Genomic DNA, 14,247 nt, shown 5'->3' on the forward strand with positions numbered 1-14,247 from the left:
TGGGTGTCCCCTTACTCACCAACACCAATCCGACAGGCCTCTGGGCGTCAACACTTCCTCTGGAGTAAAAGTGTGCGAAACTGGAGCCAGAGCAAGGCCTGCGTATGTCTGCTCCTTCAGGAATAGCTCAACAACGTGATTGATTGGCCAGACAACACTGACCGATTCCAAAGTATACCATGGCGCTATACAGTCTCGGGTTCAGGCTAATGGAAGAGGCCGAAGCCTGCAATGCTGCAGAGCAGCGGAGATGGGTTTGGTGCCATTACTGGTTGAGGGTCATGAAAGTTTAATGAGAGCGTGTCTTAAGCGCAGTGAGGGATGTTCATTGATTTGGGGCGGTAATTCTGGGGAGGGGGAGTTACTGTACCTCTAGTGTGGTGAGCACGATCTTTTCTACAGAAGAGAAGTACGCCTCCCACAGGAACTGCGTCTGCTGGCGGAGAGACAGGATCTTGTCCTGGTGAATGGAGCGGACGGTGGAGGGGATCTGAGGAGAGAAAAATAAATAAATAAATAATAATAATAATAATTCAGCCAGGCAGTGTGGCTAATTTAGGGTTAATTCATCCAAAAGTAAAGGATGTTTATGGAGTGATGGAGATGGAGATGCTGTGTAAATACACACATCATCTACAGCTGGGATAATTCATTACAGCTCAATAAGGTCCAGTCCTGAACATCATACAGTCTAACTTGCATTACGTATCAGTGCCATATCCTGTATATTCAAGTAGCCGAGTAGTTCCAATATTTTATGTAGACAACAACTGAATATCGAACCAAATTACAATTCAGTATATTTCAACAATATTTACCAGTAGTTTTCACACAAATTCTAAATAATAAACTGTAAAATTACTTTTCTCATTTCAAGGAAAACCTGACTGCTTTTGGAAACACGTGAACCTTTAAAAAAGTGCTTAACCCTTCACGCAGTACTGCTTGCTTTCAAAAAGCTTTAATAGCTAAAAAAGGCTAGAAAAAGGTATGCTGGCTTAAATTAACACCTAAACTGTTCTCAATAGTTTATTGGTTGTGAGTCCAGGTAAGGATAGGGCAGTGCCTGGGTCGGGACCTGGGCCACAGTGCACCTATTAGTGACTATAGAGAACGCTCTTACGCACAATTAGTTTGCAGAATTGAGCATAATTTAATCTGAAAATATAAATAAAAGTGTGCTTTGTAAATAGCAGTAAACAGCTCAATAAGGTCCAGTTAGACTTTTAGGGCAGTGTCTGGGTCAGGATCTGTGTGCATCTATTAGTGACTATAGAGAATGCTCCTACGTACATTTTAATGCCCAATTACTGTTTGCAGAATTGAGCTTAATTTATTCTCAAAATATAAATAAACTGTGCTTTGTAAATAGCAGAAAATGCCGTATTTAAGCTTTGTTGGAGGATTTGTTAACTTATTTTTACTTTTTTACTTAGAAAATCAACAGAACGTGTCATTTGAAAAGAGAGGTCCACATCGTTACTGTCCAATGAAAAACGTATCTATTTTTGTCCATTTTCCGTTTTCTCCATGGTTCGAACCCTGTAGCTGCTCTGTTATAGTTCTAGGTTGAATAGACCAATAGAAATGATCTGAATTACTCAGAATCAACTTTTATTTGACATTGACTTCTATTCAGCCTTCTCATGTAAAGTCACTGTAAAGTTTTGAAGGCTGAAGGTTTTTCCTTGGACGGGCGACGATATTTTGCCAAACACTTTATGCATGCATAAAACCTTCATAGGACCAACTTCCCATTATATTCTGAGAAATATATCAATATTGATATATCTCTCAGCATCAGCATACTTTAAAAGGACCAGTGTACCATTCACTTGCAATAAAAAGAAAATGAAAGGTACCCTATTAGAAAGTTCTGACATCACAGCTTCATTTGTTGTGTATTTACTCCACATTACCCGCCGTTCTGTGAGGACTCGCTCAAATCAGCCACACGTCTGAAAAAAAGCTGTTCTTGTCTAATAAATAAATCACTCTCTAATAAACAGGAACATGAGCCATGAGCTTATTATGAGGCCCATCTCCATCGCTTTGGCCTTTCCACAGTGGAGTAACTCGGCCGCTCTGGGTAAACAGACTCATTAAAAACCGCATAAAGTCGCAGCAGGAACACTCTCTGTGTCCGTGACTGTAAAGAATCACTCAAGCCAATTTACAGCCTCTTTGTTCAGCTTTTAACGGTGCTGGGATGCCGATTGCAGTCAGAGGCATATTAAGTACAGAAACCTGGTACTCCACTTTGAAAGAAGCCGTCACCATTGTAACCCCACAGTGTCCTTTGGCCTTGCGCTGTAAGCATGAGACTTGGGTCCCATTTCAATTACACTGCGGCTTGTTCCTAAATCTTCCCCATGGATTTAGCCAGCAGTGCAATCAACGACTCTGTGGCAGAACAACGAGGAGCAGCACCTCAAGCAGAAAAGACAGAACTGCTTTCGCTAATAAACAATAAAGCAGTGAAGCAAGTAAAGGGTTGGCTGAATATGTCTTTATCAGGTCTAAATTGTGTTAAAAGTGTTATTGGGGCAGTGGTGGCTCAGCGGTTAGAGCGCCGGGATATCGATAACAGGGTTGTGGGTTCGATTCCCGGGCTCGGCAAGCTGCCACTGTTGGGCCCTTGAGCAAGGCCCTTTACCCTCTCTGCTCCCCGGGCGCTGGAGTTGGCTGCCCACCACTCTGGGTGTGTGTGTGTGTGTGTGTACTCACTGCCCCTAACACATGTGTGTAAGTGTGTGTTCACTACCAGATGGGTTAAATGCGGAGGACACATTTCGCTGTACACTGTACAGTGACAAATACGTGCAAATACCTTTTATTCATCTGTAAATAATAACCTGTAAATAATATTGTTATTGCTTTTTTAATTCTTATTTATATTGTGTATATAGTGTAATTTATTTATCTATGTTTTTTCTGATTGTCTTGCTATCCCTTTCTGCTGTGACACTGAGAATTTCCCCACTGTGGGACTAATAAAGGACTACCTTATCTTAATAAAATTTGGGGATTTGGGACAATTTTGGTGTGCTTGGATGCAGGATGAATGCCAATGGTGGTCTATGGGGGGGTATATTATTATTTTTATTATGATTATTATATTATAGAATATGTTGCTCACCTGAGAAGTACAACAGTCCTGGTAGTTCGCTGACTTATCAATAATTTATAAATAGGCTCATGGGTGGGTCGGGTCCCCCTTCTGAGTCTTGGTTTTGCCCAAGGTTTCTTCCTCCAGCTCTGAGGAAGTTTTTCCTTGTTTCCTAGGTTTCCTGTCTTTTTACTAATTACTGATTCCGTAAAGCTGCTTTGTAAGAACGCTAGTTGTAAAAAGCACTATACAAATACATTTATTCAATATTTTTTTAAATCTCTATGTTTAGCTACAGTGTAAATACTGTAGTTCCTACTGATCTGTGTAATAAATAATGTTCTTATGCTTATCAAACTCATAAAATTTATCTTAGTAAATGAAAGAACAGGAACTCCAACAAGATAAGCCCAGTCTGGGTCAATAGTCTGGGTCAATATACTGCATGTCTATACCTGTAGAAGCAGCCTCTCGTCCCCAATGACCGCAGCAGTGTTCCAGTCGATGACCTCCGAGAAGGGAAGCTCCCAGCCATTACTGAGCATGACGGGAATACAGGCAGCCTGCAGAACAGAACAGCAAACAGGTTATAACGTAAGGCTGGTTGATCGAGACGATCCACACCATGTCCCAATGTTTACAGGCTGCCAAGTTTTCATCTATTAAGACATTTAAAATGAGTTTGTCCCCCACTGTTATAATAGTCTCCAATCTTCTGGGAAGGCTTTACACCAGATGTTGGGATGATAAGTTCTGCCACTCCAGCTCAACCCAAAAAGTACTGAAAGGAGCTTCATCACAGCCTAGTGCTGGGGGTTTAATAACAGATACACCTGGCATGTAATAAATAAATAAATAAAAATAGGACACCCAACAAAAACCTTTGCATTTTGAACATCTGGACATTTGATCTTCATCTGAACATTGGATGGATGGATAGATGGTCAGATAGATAAACAGATACTTCACTGATACTGAAGGTATTTAGCAGCCAGTAGCAATTGTACAATAGCACAGTAATACAATACAAATTACAATAATAATAAAATAAATAAAAAATATATTCTGGAGTCTGATTTAGTTTAGTCGAGACTTTTCTTAAAATCACTGTTTTATAGTGTTTAATATCTGATAATCCAGTCTGATCTCCTCCCTGACCAATCAGCTCCCAGCTCCTTTACAACACTGCAGTCTAATCACTTCCTGTGTGTGCAGTGGTACACACGCTGGACTGGTATCTGTGGTTGTTGGTCTACTGGTGTGTAATAACTGGTGATAGTGGGTGAATGTGCTGTGTGTCTGATTGGGGTTTCTATAGTGTGTGTGTGTGTGTGTTAGCATTAGCATTAGCCTCCACTCGGTTCTGAATGGGTTCTTCAGTGCTGGTTTATAAACAGAGAAAAGCGAGTGAGCGGTTCTCCGGTTCTCCCGCTGGTAAAACAGTGAGAGCGTTTCAGTGAGAGTTTTATAAAGGGTCAGATATTACGGTCTGTTTTCCGGTTCCACTGGAAATTAGCTCCACACTGCAGAACCTCAGCTCCTTTATTTACCTTCTGAGAACGTCCGCACTGCTGCTGCAGCCGGCTGGGGTATAATGTCTGTTAATGCTGCCTTGAGGACTGCGGGAGCGGATACGCACAGATCACAGATCAAACACAGTCCACGACACCACTAATAAAACACTGAGATGCATCAATTTTACCAACATAACTTAGTGTAAATGGATTCCAGCAATAAACTCCCACACAAACACTCATCTGGACCCGTGACTGGTCAAGAAGAGTGTGTTAGAGGGCTCATTTTCCCATTACAGTCTTCTGCACACATGGCAAAGCTCTTCAACACCGCAAAGGCCAGCGGCATACGGATAATAGAGAAATTCCCAAGGATATACTGTGCGTCTCCATTACACGGCCTCGCCACGCGCTACAGCAGAATTACCAGGCATGTTCACGTCTCCTAATCAAGTACGAGAGACCCAGAACATCAACGCGGCAGAGAGTAAAAAGACAGGAGATACAGTTCATGATACTAAAGGAACACAGAGGCTGGAAACCCAGTAGGAGATCCTGGTGTTAACTCCGTAGCTGTCGGCTATGGTTTTATGACTGGAATAACTGCGTGCCCATCCAGCCGTCGAAATCTTCTATAATTGTGCTGCTGAAGTCGTAAATAGTCGTCAATAACAAACCGTGCATAACGTGTCCGTGCACAGCGCAGTACAAGCAACACCTGGGTTTCAATATGATGAATAAACAAACCACTTGACGACAGGCTGGCACGGGGTAACCCAGAAAAGTCAGGCGATGCTACCTGGCCGCTGACGTCCTGATAGACATTTCTACCCCAACACTAATGACCGTTAATGAAGCCAGAAATGCTAATTTATGTCCACACGGCCATTAGATCCTGAAACAATGCACCATCTGTCTACAGCTACTCAGGGTTATTATGCTGTTTTTGGAACAAGCGAACCAGGTCCATTTGCGTGTTTTAGGGGTGCACGGAGGGTCGTAAATAATGCAGGAGGTTACACTACACATAAAACTGACATTTTTGGCTAGACATGACATTTCAGGGAGCAATAACGGCCAATGTTCTGTTCAGTGGTGGGACTACCATCATTTGATGAACAAAAAAATAATAATTGAAATTTACTCTCTCTCAAATGGCCGTGGGTAACAAGCACATTTGCATACTGATCATGTAATATTTAATATTCGTTGACTGTCTCAAAGCAGGACACAGACAGTCTTTAGGGCAGGTTTTATTTTATTGATATTTTTCCAAGAAAGTATTTTGCAAATAAAAGACTATGCATGATGAACCTTTTATTTAAGATTCAAGTCTCTTATTGTCATATGCAGAGTAAAATAGGTTGTTACTCTGTGCAATTAAACTCTTCCTTTACTAATCGTGCATACCTAGTACCTAATAAATAAGTACTTAATATGAAGACTTATAGATTTATCAAACTTTTAGTTTATATTTATTAGATTTTACTTTAGACTTTTAGACCTTTATATAGTTTAAATGTATTATAATTTATTTATAATATAGTTTATATTTAATAGACTGTATTTATTAGACTTCATATAGTTCATATAAATTAGAATGTATATAGTTTATGTTTAATAGACTGTATTATTAGACTTAATATAGTTTCTATTAGAATTTATAGTTTATATTTAATAGACTGTATTTATTAGACTTTATTTAGTTTCTATTAGAATTTATAGTTTATATTTAATAGACTGTATTAAACTATATAGCTATATTAATTAGAATGTATATAGTTTGTATTTATTAGACTTTATATAGTTTATATTTATTAGAATTTATATAGTTTATATTAGACTATATATTAGACTTTATATAGTTTATATTTATTAGACTTTACTTTAGACTTTTAGACCTTTATATAGTTTAAATGTATTATAATTTATTTATAATATAGTTTATATTTAATAGACTGTATTTATTAGACTTCATATAGTTCATATTAATTAGAATGTATATAGTTTATGTTTAATAGACTGTATTATTAGACTTAATATAGTTTCTATTAGAATTTATAGTTTATATTTAATAGACTGTATTAAACTTTATATAGCTATATTAGAATATATATTAGATATGTATAATAATATAATATATTAGAATGTATATAGTTTGTATTTATTAGAATGTATGTAGTTTATATTAGACTATATATTAGACTATATAGTTTATATTTATTAGACTATTTATTAGACTTTATATAGTTTATATGTATTAGACTTTATGTATTAGAATATATTTACAGACTATTTATATACCATTTATAGACTTTTAATTCTTTATTTATTATTACTTTATATGTGTAATTAATTGATAGATAGATAAATAGATTTATAGATATATAAATAGGTTTTATTAGATGCGCTGACTTTCAGATGCAATTCTTACCTGGAGGTGAAGCGATTTTCATTGACAGGCTGTGAATCAGGCCGGTGGCCCCTGTCCGTCAGTTTCGCCTTTCGGCCACAGTTTTAAGGAGTTGCCTGTAGTCACTGAATTCTTTTGTGGATTTTTTCCACAAGAAATATCATTGATTAGATGATCAATAACGACTGTACTAGTCCAAAGGTCGTCTTCAAGGATCATTACCAGGGATGCCAAAAAGAAATTGACAGCGGGCTGAACTGGGCCTGTGAGGATGTTAGTTTGGCCCATTTAATTATTATTTGCCTTTAAATTCATATTTTTTATGTTTTTAAGTATCTTAGTAACAAAATACACTTTAATGTTAGAACTCACCTTGTATTTATACCTACTTCCTTTTGACCCTCGGCACCCCACATTTTGCCTACACTGGTTCTGCAAGTGCATGTGTGTGTCTGCGTGTGTGTGTGTGTGTGTGTGTGTGTGTGTGTTTTTGTGTCCGTGTCCTGCTGCTAATCTGTTAAGCTGGGCGCGAGTATGCGATTGGCCCCCCACGTCCCCCTGCGCTCCAGTATCATCCTGCTCCCCCATCCTAATCCCTTCAGTGTCATTAACCAAGCCTCCAATCTGCTGAAATACATACACACAGATATAACCACGGGAGGCTAAAGCCTCTCTCTCTCGCTCTCTCTCTCGCTCTCAAAATTCTTGTGTATAAAAAAAAACAAAAAACAAAAAAAAAAAACATGGTAAGACTAGCTGATAAGATGCTTCTGTTATTATAACGTACTTAGAAAACATACTTTGACCTATCACTGGTATTTTATCAGTATTTTATCAAAAATTTTGAGGCCAGGGGAGGATGGGTCTCTCCCAAGGTTTTCTCCTCCAGCTCTGAGGAAGTTTTTCTTCCATTACAGTACATTTACAATACAGTACAGTACAATACGTTTAAAGCATTTAGCAGATGCTCTTATCCAGAGCGACTTACAACAGTGCTTCACTATTCACTCAAGAAAAACCTCAGCTAGTTTAAATAGACTAAAAATTCAAAGATCCTCTAAGTTTAGACTCTACTAAACACAAGTCAGTAAGGAGACCATAGTACTCTGCTATTTGTCCAAGTTCTCTCAGAAGAGGAGGGTCTTCAGTCTGAGTTTGAAGACAGCGAGTGTTGGACTCTGCTGTTCGGACACCCAGGGGAAGCTCGTTCCACCACTTCAGTGCAGGACAGAAAAAAGTCTGGACGCTCGTCTTCCGTGGATCTTAAAGGATGGCGGGTCGAGCCGAGCCGTACTTGAAGCTGGAAGGGCTCTTGGTGCGGATCGGCTTTTGACCATCGCCATTTTCCCTGCCACTGATGCCTTTGTCTTTATGTTTTATGATTTGTAGATGATCTTGTCCTACTACTGGACTCTACTGGTCCTACTACTGTAAAAGCCCAATTCAAATAACCTTGATTGGCTATTTCTAGAAACTGCATGTATGTCATAGAAAAAGAGACACTATACAGAGCCTCTTTACAAGCAGTGTACAGCAACTGCATAAGCTACATAGTACCTGACGGGATCTCAGCCCAACATGTAATTTGCCCATCAGTTTTACTCATGTATTTTCACCAAATTCTTATGAAACCGGTTAATATTTTGCAACGTTAAATTAGTCGTGTATCGCTAACAAAGTTACAAACGGCTTAACTGCTGAAAAAAAAAAACAGCTCCAGCTGAAATGAACGTAGGCCTGTAGGCTTACGCTAGGTTGCACCACATGAGGCTATAGAAGAAGCACTTGTGTCTGTAGTGTTATTGTATGAGTTTCAAGAACCTTAAAGGTCTAAATAACCTTCAACTGATAAATGTTCTTTGCCAGATTTTCAGGGCCAATCCAGACCTGTTTAAATGGATCGGGTACCTGCTATTTTAATCCCAGTCCAGTTCTGATCCTCTGTTGTCACCACAGTGTTCAGAGCGCCAGCTGTTGTCCTCAAGGCAGCGTTAACAGACATTATACCCCAGCCGGCTGCAGCAGCAGTGCGGACGTTCTCAGAAGGTAAATAAAGGAGTTGAGGTTCTGCAGTGTGGAGCTATTTTACTGTGGAACCTGAAAACAGACCATAATATCTGACCCTTTATAAAACTCTCACTGAAACGCTCTCACTGTTTTACCAGCGGGAGAACCGGCACTCGTCTTTCTCTGTTTATAAACCAGCACTGAAGAACCCTTTCAGAACCGAGTGGAGCCTAACGCTAATTACCTTGAATTTTTTATTCACCTTGAACCGCATACGTATCCAATCTAGAACCAGATATGAAAGTGACCTCTGATTTGAGAAAGAATAAATTAATTAATTAATAAATCTGTGTCATATTAAGGCAATAAATCAGAATGGAGTCACTTCAGCATGGTAATGTGAACACTATCCTATCTAACTGGTCCTTAATTCGGCTGGTGAAACGGAACCGATCCATGCACTGTCTGGACCTAAACCTGTGCTGTTCTTCACCGACCAGCAGCACAGTCTGACTACGGACTACTTCTTCCTGTCTACTTATACAGTACATGCTGTACTGCTGCACAGTGGCTTCACTGGCAGGGGCGTTTGCACAGTACTGTACAATGTGAACCCTCCCTGATGCTCTGCTTAGCTCTGCTCAGCTCTACACCTCCACGTTGTTACAAAACCCATAGTAGACGCTGCAGAAGGAAAAAAAAAAAGACCATAGGTACACCCACACTGCTCGAGACCCGAGCTAACTCGCTGCAGAGGAAAGCCCAAACATTAGCATTGCCTACAACTAACCCAGCTTAGAGAAGTCAGTCTCACGCCCACACGCAGCAGCTCACCTACGGCTCCTGGAAAATTCACATTTAGCAATCGAGCTTTGTGACTGTGCATCACCCAGCTCGCGCTGCACCATTACTACAGCCATACAGCAGAACTAACCCAGGCTGCTCGTGGACGCTGGGCCGATTTCTCAGAATTGTACGTTTAGTGGGTTTCTGATTCACGAGAGGGTGAGAGCTATCTGTCCTCAATTACACACTGTGAAGATAACAGCACAGCATTCTAACCAGCCTAGGCTGCACATGATCTGAACTTCTGGAGTAGGGCTGTTCGAATTAGGCGACCTCAACAGCAATTATGAAGAAATCTCCATTTTTTTGAGAACCAGAAAAGTGAATTTCCCGAAGAAAACGCAGTAAAGCTGCACAGCTTAAGTGGCAGTTGCGAGGCTGTGGCTACGTGGTCACTGTGGTGAAACTGGTTTTGCTAAGTGGTTACTAGCTAGGTAGTTGCTATGGTGTTGCTAGATGGTTGTTAAGGTGTTGCTTAGTGGTTGCTAGGCAGACGGATTGCAAGGGGTTACTATGGTGTTGCAAGTGATTGCTAGGTAGTTGCTATGGTGTTGCTAGATGGTTGTTATGGAGTTGATTTGTGGTTGCTAGGCAGACGTATTGTATGCCAGGACCAAAAAAAAAAAAAAAAAACAAAACCTAAAAAACCTAGGTGATTGCTAGGTTGTTGCTATGGTGTTGCTAGATGGTTGTTATGGAGTTGATTTGTGGTTGCTAGGCAGTTGCTATAGTATTAAATGTTGTCAGTGGAGTTGCTTAGTGGTTGCTAGGCAGACGTATTGTATCTCAGGTGTTGTAGGACCAAAGAAAAAAAAAACTAGGTGATTGCTAGGGGTTACTATGGTATTGCAAGTGATTGCTAGGTTGTTGCTATGGTGTTGCTAGATGGTTGTTATGGAGTTGATTTGTGGTTGGGAGGCAGTTGCTATAGTATTCAATGTTGTCAGTGGAGTTGCTTAGTGTTTGCTAGGCAGACAGATTGCTAGTGGTTTCTATGGTATTCCAAGTGAGTGCTAGGTTGTTGCTATGGTGTTGCTAGATGGTTGTTATGGAGTTGATTTGTGGTTGGGAGGCAGTTGCTATAGTATTAAATGTCGTCAGTGGAGTTGCTTAGTGGTTGCTAGGCAGACTGTATTGTATCCCAGGAAAAAAAAAAACTAGGTGATTGCTAGGGGTTACTATGGTATTGCAAATGATTGCTAGGTAGTTGCTATGGTATTAAAGGTGATTGCTATTGTATTGTGTTGCAGTTGCTATGAAGTTGCTAGTAGTAGTGATTCCTCTTATTATTAATAAGGATAATGATCGCTGTGTGATATTTATACGTGTGATTATTAATAAGGATAATGATAAAGGGTTTCACAGCTCTCCTCCATGCTAATTACTCAGGCACAGCCTTCAATATGCCTAGCTGGACAGTGGCGATGTGGAGTGGACAGGTTAGAACAAACCGGGTGTGTGTGTGTGTGGGGGGTGGGTCTATAGCCACAGTCTGTTTTCCTTCAGCTGAGGTGCTGGACTGCCACTCAATTACATGTTAGGACCATTCGTGTCAGTGTGCAGCAGGATAAGCGTGAACAGTGAAGGCATTTATATAAGAGGATGCTGTACAAGCAGGAGAGGGGAGCTTCTGGGGTGTAGAAATGATCCATTGACTTTGAAAACAGATGGTCAGCCATTATAATATTCAGTAATGTGTGCATTGTAGCACTTGATCTTAAAATATTTTCCCAATAATTGATTCATTTCAGAACTTTTCAGCTCTTAAAAATACAATAAATCGGCAATCACATACTGTGGTATTGTAGTACAGCATTATAACAGTATTTCTTTTTTATTTTTTTTTTACATTTTTCAAAATAATTAAGGAACTACAATATTGGTGAAACAGAATTACACAAGTTTGTATTACATTTTTGACCCAACACAGATTTCTCACAGATTTCTCACGTATTACATTATTCAAAAGTAGTATTATATTAGGTTTAAATTCATCTTGCTATTAGTATTACAGTATGGCATTTTAATAACATGTTTGACCAAAAATACATCCTAATAATTTAATAATGTAATTACTGTAGTAAGTACTACATTTTTGACCTAAAACATATACTAAGAATTTAATACCGTATTACATTATTGGCAAAAAACATGACATTACACTGTTGACAGATAAAAAAATATTATAATATAAAGTATTACAGCATGAATTATAAACTATATTCTAATAAGGCATACAGCATTATACTACTGCCCAAATGAGATTATATTAAGAGTCAAGATCCTGAATTACACTACTGGGTTTCATTAGTGGGTCAGTTTGGTTAAATTGAGTTATTAATATTTGGGTGTTACAATAATAGGTGCTAGAGCTGCTTCATTTAGTAAAATCTGTAAACTGAAATGTAGGTTTGGCTTTATTGAAATGTGGCACATCTAGAAAATAAGAGTGCAGGGAATGCAGCTGCCGCATTGCTTTTACTGTCTACTGTATTTTACTGTCTATTTTTGTATTCCCACAATTGATTAAATACTTTATCCTGTTTTATATCTAAAGTAATTTTATTTATTTCAATTCTGTGAATGAATTCAAATTATGTGAAACAAAGAAAAAGATCAAACTACGAGGAAAGGGGAAGGAGAATCCCCCCCCCCACTGCATGGCACACTGACTCTTCTCCTACAGAGCACAATCTAAGTGGCGTGACTTCAGTAAAGGTGAACCCCCGTGGGCAGCTGTGTTCGGAGTCCGAGGTGGTGTGCGGTGTGCTCCGAGGTGTGCGTATGGAGAAGAATCCTAACACAGTGATGGGGATAATTATCAGTCTACGCCACGGTGCCGAGTGTTGGCAAAGGGCAAAGGCCTGGAAGGTGACCAGAAGTCTCCAGTATCCGACACATGCCCGGGGGGACGAGGAGGTTTTGCTAATTAAGACAAAACGAAGAGCCAGCAAACCCGATACCACAGTTAAAAACAGTCAAACCACTGCTTGTGGGGAGAATACAAAATAGCAAACCCGTCGCCTCTGCTGAGTGTGAGCCACAGTGCGAGGAGGGATGGAGGAGTGGAGAATTACCTGCAGAGCCTCAAGGAAGCGGAAGGAGCCCAGGCGGCGTCCTCTAGGCACCAGACAGAAAGTGGAGTTGTGCAGCATTTCTTTATAGTCATACCTAGAAAGAGGGAGACGGGAAAAAACAAGAGTGAATAACTCTGAACACAATCACCCTGAATTTGATCATGCGGTGCTGCCTCGGACAGATCCTGGCACTGAACCACTGAAACTTTTTTTTTTTTCCTGGATATGAAGGTAGTTTTTACTTGCTCAGTTCCTTTTAAATGATGTTATTGAACATTTTTTTATTTCATAAAAACTTTTTTTTATAAAAAAGTGGGAAAAACATTTAAAATATTCTTCACGTATCTTTACTTTATTGTTTTTGGTTTTTTTTTTTACAAAAAATGTTTTTTTATGGAACCAAAAACGGATCTTCTATGTCATTCCTTAAAAAATAAAAACTTGTATCACCTTTGTTTCTTTTTTTTATACCATATGCAAGTTCCGTTGAGTACAGGGTACAGGTTGTGGGGGAATGATCGCTGGTGTCACTCCAAAACATTATTATAATTTATTTAATAATTTTTTTTTCAGGAGAAGGAAAAGCTTATTTAACTTTCAATAGGAATTAATGCATTTTAAAGTATAAAGATTTCATGCAAGTTCAGTTGAATGTTTTTTGGGCTTCCATGCTGATAAATTTATGTGTGGTGTACATCATGTTAATATTTTGCGAAAAAGCAAACAAACAAAGCAAAATTTCAAGTAATTCCTTTTAAAAGAAAAAAAAAATCCTTGAATTACTCAGACAGACAGTCAATGTACCCCACCTATGCCCTCCCTGAGTCAGTATAAAAGGCATATAAAACAACACTGGAAGGTCATTGCGTACCTTATCCAATTAATAATTGCTATCCAATATATCAGACTTTTTAAAATCATTCATACCTTCAGTAAACCCAACCCTAGGAGTAAATTTACTAATATATATATATATATATATATATATATATATATATATATATATATATATATATATATGTGTTACTGCTAATTTGTTTATATATATATATATATATATATATATATATATATATATATATATATATATATATATATATATATTTATTGCTCTCCACTTTAATTTTGTAATGTAATATTCTTAGAAATTAGGCATTTTGTACTTTATTACACAAATGTAATACGTAAAAGTAAAGTAAAGTAAAATGCAATAAAACAATGTTCTATTACAGACAAGTTATTACAAATGATCAACAGGAAAAGAAAATTTCCCAGTAATTT

General features: G+C 38.6%; 2 protein-coding genes across 2 annotated transcripts in view; one reads left to right on the forward strand and one right to left on the reverse strand.

Annotated features, from left to right (window-relative positions):
• tap1 (transporter 1, ATP-binding cassette, sub-family B (MDR/TAP)) overlaps positions 1 to 14,247 on the forward strand; it is a 433,854-nt gene that overhangs the window by 260,283 nt on the left and 159,324 nt on the right. The window lies entirely within an intron of this gene.
• ext1a (exostosin glycosyltransferase 1a) overlaps positions 1 to 14,247 on the reverse strand; it is a 72,024-nt gene that overhangs the window by 11,216 nt on the left and 46,561 nt on the right. Inside the window, exons 2-4 of the mRNA XM_072692421.1 lie at positions 12,967 to 13,060; positions 3,565 to 3,672; positions 371 to 490 (exon numbers count right to left, since the gene is read on the reverse strand). Coding sequence (XP_072548522.1) covers positions 371 to 490; positions 3,565 to 3,672; positions 12,967 to 13,060 — 322 coding nt within the window. The remainder of the gene's footprint in view (positions 1 to 370; positions 491 to 3,564; positions 3,673 to 12,966; positions 13,061 to 14,247) is intronic.

This window comes from Salminus brasiliensis, chromosome 1, assembly GCF_030463535.1.
Source record: "Salminus brasiliensis chromosome 1, fSalBra1.hap2, whole genome shotgun sequence".
Classification (NCBI taxonomy): domain Eukaryota; kingdom Metazoa; phylum Chordata; class Actinopteri; order Characiformes; family Bryconidae; genus Salminus; species Salminus brasiliensis.